Genomic DNA, 7,846 nt, shown 5'->3' with positions numbered 1-7,846 from the left:
CTGCTGTATATAATATAGATGGACAGACACTTTCTAATGGCGCTGAAGGGGTTAAATATACACTACACGGGGCACTGTGGAAGAAGCTAGGGAAGCTTCCAGAGTGTCCCCGTGCTCATAGAGCAAGGACTCACGCGGGCAGAGCGGGAAAAAGGGGGATCACGAGAGGTTTAGGGGGCCGCGTGCCACTGACGGGGGAGAATATAAAAAGCGCTCCCTGTCAGCGGCAAGATAGATGCTGATCCCCTTGTGAGTGCGCACGTCTGAGCTCAGGGCGCTGCTTGAGGGCTGTAGACACAGCGGCCGCTGGAGCTCAGGCGTTGCAGCCGGAACAAGGCAGCCCAGGCAGCGGAGAGCGGGGCACAGAAGCGGCTGCAAGAGAGGGATACCTGGCTGTGATCTCCGGGTGCCGGGCGGAAAAGATGATGGCGGTGCGGCAGTGCTGAGGCGCTGCTGAAGTGTAAACCCCCACCGTGCCCCAGTCAAGCCTGGCAGAAGGCGGCGTAACCAGGGAAGAAAAAAAACTCTGGCGGCCAGTGACAGCGGAGGCAGCGGAAGAAGTGGCCGGTGCCATAGCAACACTGACGCCGGTAATAGCCATTTCTCTTCCCTGGCAGAGGCGGAGTTCAGATGCTGGAGCTCCAGTAAGCAGTGGAGGAGGTGCCTGATGGGCCGGCTAGACAAGGAGTCGGGGGAGCGACAGCGGTGTTGACGGTGTTAACAGAATCGTGAGGGGCTGTAAGTGAAAAACTGCTACCTACACTGCAATTAACACTACAGCTGTTTGAGTACACTTAGCTGTGCTGGTTAGACTGTCGGCTTAGATTGTTGATACAATGAGCAATAGCCTCCGTAACTGTCAGATGGTTATGCTCAGTGGAATAGTTCGATAATATAAAAGACATAAATAGTGCAGGAAAATACTGCAGGTTGTACAGTAAGTGTGGAAGATTTGAACTGTGACGGAGCCGCACACTTACTATTATATAGCTTCCTGTATCCATCAGTATTCATGCAGAGAGGAGAGGTAGTGACTTTTGTGCCACACTGAATATTTATTCATAAATGCCATATAGAGGATACGTATATATTTACTTGAATTGAACTGTGTGGCTAGAATTGAATACTTTACAGACGTCATAGCACTGTCATAACCTTGTGGTAGTTACCAAGAATAGAGACAGTGAACACATGTAGTGTTTAGCATTGAAATATTTCTCAACCAGGACATATGTTTAAAAGGCAGCCCTAGTATAAATCCTGCAGAATTAGAAGAGACTTACTCATTGTGGAATACAATAGGCTACAGCTTCTTTTGGGGAAAATATTACAATCCAAAGTTGGATCTACCACATTCCCAAGGAGATTTAAATATACTCTATTACCCTTTATGTACGGAAGTTGAACAGTTATTACTCCTAGGGGACAACCATAGATTAGAAAATACAGACTGTATGTGAAACGTATATAATCTATATTTATGCTACGGGACAGTATTAAGAGTCTAAGTACTTAACAGGAGAGCGGAGAGGAAAGTTTAACTCATTCAAACTGAGAGATAAATTCACTGTTTACTACAAATACAGCTTAGGGTCGCAAAGGATATTTATGGCAACTTCATAAATTGCATCATATCACCTAAAGGGAACTTTGCAGTGAAAGCAGCTAAGATTAATGCAGCCACAGGGCACTAGCTGCTACATCAGGTAGAAACTCGGCAAGGGAAGGACACAATTGTAGCAGAGTACAGGGCATCCACTTACAAATGTATCAAGTATTTGAAATATCACACCCGCAACAGTAGAGATTGATACAGTTATTAAATACCAGCTGTTAGACTACATAGGACCTCAGGAAGAAAAGACACAATTGTAACGGAGTGCAGGATACTTTGTGCAGACTGTTTCATCGATATTGCCTGCTGTCTTTATGTGGAAAACTAGTACAATTAAGGAAGTGGATATCATATATAACTCACCCTATAACTGAGTCTTGGTGTGGATTTATTTAGTATACTACACTATATAAGGAACCTTCTGCTAAAAAAATAGGAAAAGAGAAATCTAATTCAAGAGAAAGTGGATGGCTTTCTGCCCATTTAACTTTGGATGTCATACAAGGTATTTACTGGTGTACACTAATTTAAGGGCCTAGACATTGCACTTAATTTTTTGAGTACCCGGGTCACTCTTTTACTAATATTACAGTAATTTTTGTGTATTGCATGCAAAACAAATTGTATAGGCGTTAGAAGGGGGAAATAGTGAGACAAGATTGGAATGTAATTTGCCTTACTATGTTGGTAAGAAATGTTTGCCTGCAAATACTCTTTTGTGACAAATAAATGTATGTACTTATACTTACCAAGTATGTTGATGTGAATTGGAATCCCATCCGGAGACCTGAAACGCAAGCACAAGAACAGGTATAATATTATATTGCAATGAATGTGCACATATATACATTTATGATACAGATAGACTTGTAGTTACTATTCATTATTAACGAAAGGCTTACCCAGGCAAGCCCAAATAATTAGCTTGGGTGGAGGCACAGATAATGAACAACCATCCCCTAGAGAAGTAATTTAGGATCTCATGTTAGAGTGTTAGGGGAGGGGTTACATTTGGAGGCACTTAGCCGAGACGAATATATTCAGGATATAACAATGGAAAAGTTTACTGGGGAAGATATTAGTGCTTGGTGTCAACGGAAGAAAAAAGATCCCAAGAAATGTTTAAGTGTGGGAGGGAATTTTTCGGAATTCTCTGATGAGGAGATAGTGGAAAGGTTAGCCAGGTTATATGGAATAATTAGGCCAAGGGTTGTAGATAAATGGATGGGAGGATTGGGAAGAGTAGTAGCAGTGCTGATAGAAACAGAAAATGAATTGGAGACTGATGTAATACCATTGATAGTGGTAGCCAATGAAGAGATGGGTAGGAGGTGGAATGTGATGTGGCCTAACATACGGGGGGACGAAGAAACAGCAACTAGTGCACATATATCAGTGCCCCCTCTAGACAACCCTAATAGAGGTGAGAGGAATAGTGGTGGTGAAGGGGGTGACGCTCAGGATACTGGTGCAAATGCCACTGGTGGACAGTTTGAGGTCATAATGGATAGAGTGGTCACTCAGTTAGAAAGGTGGCATTATGAAGGGAGTTATAGGCGGTTACGGATTTTTTCCGGGATTCTACCTGTACCATCAGGAGAGGAGACATATGAGGCCTGGAAAGAAGCGGCGGTACAACAAGTGGAAGAATGGCAGTGCCCAGATAAGATCAAGAGACAGAGGGTAGTAGAAAGCTTGAGAGGGCCGGCTATGGGAATTATACAAGCTGCTAGACGTAGTAATCCTAATGCTACTTTAGAAACATTCTTTGAGGCATTAGATTATGCATATGGCACCCTTGAGGACGTGGGAGATCTCACCTCTAGGTTACACCACACGTTCCAGGAACCGACGGAAAAGCTAAGTGCATTCTTGATTAGGTTAGACAAGCTACTATATAAGATAGTGGATAAAGGAGGTATAGTAAGGGATGATGTGGACAGAAGCAGCAGTGCCAGATTAAGGTCCACATGGGCCTGGAGCTGAAATTTATGAAGGGCCTGTTTTGTGCTTTGGCAGGATGTGTGACAAGCGCTGTGACGGTATGACTAGTGATGGGGGGGGTGACCAGTGTGGTGTGGGTGTGGTCTACGTAAGGGGTGTGGCTATCTCTATGACGGATATAGCGAGTGTCTACCTTCAACCACTTAATAGTGGAGCTATAACAAGAAAATGTTGGCGGCCATTTACTTGTGCCCGCCAAGTTGGGATGTCTGTCACAGGCAGCCCCTGCAACAAGTGTACGGGTGGTCGGCTGACTGTACACACAGCATGATATGTTGATATACAGTATCTGAAGATATGTGCTGAACAGTTGACATGGTATGTCTGTGTACGAAGTTATTCACAAACATATCGCTGGTACACACCCAATGCACCCACAAATGGCCAATATATCAGCCAGTGTGTACCTAGCATTAGGTAGGCAACAGCTGCTGTCACCAGCTCTCTTACTAAAAGGATATTACTACAAATATAAATAACGCACTTACCAATCTATATTTAATGGACATAAAGGAACTGAGACCTCTGCTAAATAAATTCTATGCTCACCCTTATTAAGGATCACCTATCGCTTGGAAATGACTGTAGTAATTCTCTGCATACTGTACATTTTAACTAAGGACAAACTAGTTATCCAAACTGCATGTGTAGATCACATGTACTAGTTAGATCCAACTCTATGGGTGGAATTCAATTGTTTTTTCAGGCGCAATAATTAATGGGCATCCACTGTTGCTATTCAATTTATTTGGGCAATTGGGCGCTATGGTAAGAGCTGTTTTGGCGCCCAAACAGCACACATTTCTCAAATGCTGGCGCCGGCAGCTGTTTATGCCCATATGGAGCAACAATTGAATTGCTCTGTCAGGCTCACCGACACTGACAGTTGCCGTGCACAACAATTGAATTCCACCCTATGTATTATATTTAGGCATATACAACTGCTTAATGATAGTGATGTTTAGTGTTTTTATGTTTATTTTAAGTATCTGGAAAAGTTTTTAAATACAATTTTTATATACATTTTAACCTGTGTTTTTGATACATTAAATAATTAACAAGTAGAAACTAGATATTTTTTGTACGGCAAAATCTTGTATTCACCCATACTCACACGCGGGATGGGGGAATTCTGAGTACTTGGAAACCCCCTTTATGCGCCGATCTATTGACTTGAGATGACGATGTCACTGGTGCGTTCTGAATGCTTAGAACTCCCCCACGCTCGCCAGGCCGATCCATGCTGCTGCCGCGCTGATGTTTTAGTTTTTATTAAATCTAGTCCCAGCGCTGCTATCAGGGCTACAGGGGTAGCCAGGAGGTTCCGGGTTCAGGGAAGCTGCTGTACAACATACAGTAGCTCCTTGGCAACAGCGCAGCGACAGACACAAGGTGAGGAGGGAGGTGCGGTGGCGCACACGGGGAGTTGAACCTTGTCTGTGTTTCTCACTGGGCGCAGGTCACCCACTGCCACTATTGGAGAGGCCGTCAGCCAGGTTTGGCATCGACCTATTTGTTAAAGGGGTACAGGTTGTGACAGAGACTGGGGCAATTGGGGGAGGGTATTTTAAGCTGAGATCGGGGGCAGAGGGTCTGCATCCGTGAGTGGTGAAGGAGGGTCTGTCCATGAGAGGAGGTGGAGGAAGGCATCTGCGAGTGGGGTCCAACATTGAGGGGTGAAGGGAGGCATCCACGAGTTGGAGAGTAGGGGCTGACCACCACTGCCAATCGGATGACTGTTTGACAGAGAAGTACAGTACAGTGATTATAACACTGAGAACTCTGTGGCCAGCCAATTAGCATGCAGTGTCAGCCTACACAAGAAAAGGTGCAGGCATAGAAGCATGTGTGGTGAGGTCTGATCCTTGAACTAAACCGCTAAACCAACCCTGTGCCCTGGCCCAATCCAATGAAGCAACCCTGATGCCCTGTCCCAAATGCCTTAGCCCCTAACCCAAACACTTAATCTGGCCCAGACCACTGTACCAAGCCTAATACCCTATCCCTAATTCCCTCACCCAAACCCCTAAACCAGCTCTAATACCCAAACCACCAGCCTAGTTCACTAAACTGTCCCTAATACCCTGACCCAAACCACTAAACCAACCCTAATAGCCTAACCCAGACAACAAAATTATGCTTGGTGTGTGTGTGTGTGTGTGTGTGTGTGTGTGTGTGTGTGTGTGTGTGTGTGTGTGTGTGTGTGTGTGTAGTATATATCCTCTGTGTACTGTAAGTATGCTGTGTGTGTGTGTGTGTGTGTGTGCGTGTGTAGTATATATCCTCTGTGTACTGTAAGTATGGTGTGTGTGTGTGTGTGTGTGTGTGTGTGTGTGTGTGTGTGTGTAGTATATATCCTCTGTGTACTGTAAGTACGCTGTGTGTGTGTGTGTGTGTGTGTGTGTGTGTGTGTGTGTCTGCTGTTTGTATATATACTACATACATACATGTATATATATATATATATATATATATATATACAAACACATGCATGTACGGCAGAAAACCCCCCCCCCACGAAAATCCTGCGTTTGCCCCGGACACCCGTAGCGATGGTTATAGCACCAGCATACCCAAATGGTCACAGCACTCGCACCACTCTGCCCTTCCTTCCTGGCTAATGGTGACCGCATTCACAAAATCCACTCCCCCTTGCAGCCCTTGATGGTACTATCCAGTATCCACACCAGCAGTGATGGTCAGAGCACCCGCATGCACCCCTTCACCCAGCAATCCCCATTGGTCACAGTATCTGCACCCACCCCTCCACCTTGCAACCACAGATGGTCACAGCATTCACAGCCACACTCACCCCCAAAGGTCACAGCACCTACACTCCATACCCCCCACTTTGATGGTGACAGCACATGCACCAACCCACCCCCCACACCTGTGTCCCAGACTGTGAACTCACCTGACAATGGTGGTCATTCAGACCCGATCGCTTGGTTGCTAATTTTGCTGTCCTACGTTCAGATAGTCACCGCCTCCAGGGGGAGTGTATATGCAAGTGTGCAATTTAATTTTCGCACCATCCCATCGCTGACTGGTGACGCCTGTTGTTGTTGTCCACCGCGTGTTGTCCACTGTTCGAAAACGCATAGCAATGATCAGATCTGAATGACCCCCAAAGTCGCTGAATTCTCTGAAGACTCTGCTTTGTGGCAGTGTGATCCAGTCTTGCAGTGCAGAAGCTGCTGCTCCCATGTGGACTCCAGGACCTCATTAGCATAACCCGGCCCATCTTGGTAATGCACTGAACGGCCGACCTATCGTGTGATCAGCAGTTCTGCCATACACACAGCACGATACACTAATATTTCTGAAGATATATTGGTCATCGCCTGTGCTGCAGGGCCAACGAGATATGTCTGTGAAAAATATTGTTCACAGACATATTGTTGGTATGCATGCGCTGATTAGTAAATGATATATTGGACGTTTTAACTGAACGGCCAATATATCGTCCAGTGTGTACCCTGTATTTCTGATACGGACACCATTTACTGTCAGATACCATTTACTGACACACAGGGCGGGATTTACTGATGCTAATTGCGGGCCATTGCCGGCTATTGCAGTGATGCTAATTGCATATGTCGGACATATGCGGGATTGCGACAGGGAGGCTGCCTACAGTCAGGTATGTAGGGGATGGCATGAGCAGCTGTGAAATGTGGTTATAAACCCATAGGCTATAAGGTATTGCCATAAAAAGCTGGTGATACCCTCCACATTAAAAAGTGGGCAGTCGGGTGTTAGTAGATTTGAAAATGCAGTAAAAACCCCATCCCTTCCACATTCCACTAACTGACACAAATACTTATTGACAGATCCTTACTAACACATATTCCACTATCTGATACACACTGACACTGACCCACTTACTGACATTTACTAACACACACACCTCTTACTGACAAATACCCCTTACTTACACAGATACCACTTATTGACACACATACATACTTACGGACAAACACCACTTACTGACACAGATAAAACTTACTGAGATGGACTCCCGTTACTGACAGACACCCCTTACCAACACGGATACCCCTTACTGACAAAAACATTGACACACACATACTTACTGACACAGACACACTTACTGATAGAAACCCCTTACTGACACACACCAATTACTGACAGACATTACTTACTGAGACACACACTTACTGAGACCACTTACTGAAATATGGGGAGAGGGTGACCTCCAGGCCTGGT

At 45.2% G+C, this 7,846-nt stretch overlaps 1 protein-coding gene across 1 annotated transcript; it reads left to right on the top strand.

Moving 5' to 3' along the window:
- The first annotated feature begins 2,668 nt into the window (after positions 1 to 2,668).
- Positions 2,669 to 3,601, top strand: LOC135050343 (paraneoplastic antigen Ma1 homolog). The gene has a single exon (XM_063956783.1). It carries the CDS (start codon positions 2,669 to 2,671, stop codon positions 3,599 to 3,601), a length of 933 nt encoding a protein of 310 aa, XP_063812853.1.
- The last annotated feature ends 4,245 nt before the right edge of the window (positions 3,602 to 7,846 follow it).

Source organism: Pseudophryne corroboree, chromosome 1 (genome assembly GCF_028390025.1).
Source record: "Pseudophryne corroboree isolate aPseCor3 chromosome 1, aPseCor3.hap2, whole genome shotgun sequence".
Classification (NCBI taxonomy): domain Eukaryota; kingdom Metazoa; phylum Chordata; class Amphibia; order Anura; family Myobatrachidae; genus Pseudophryne; species Pseudophryne corroboree.
Note: the sequence above shows the minus strand (reverse complement) of the source record. Positions and strands in the feature narration are given on the sequence as shown.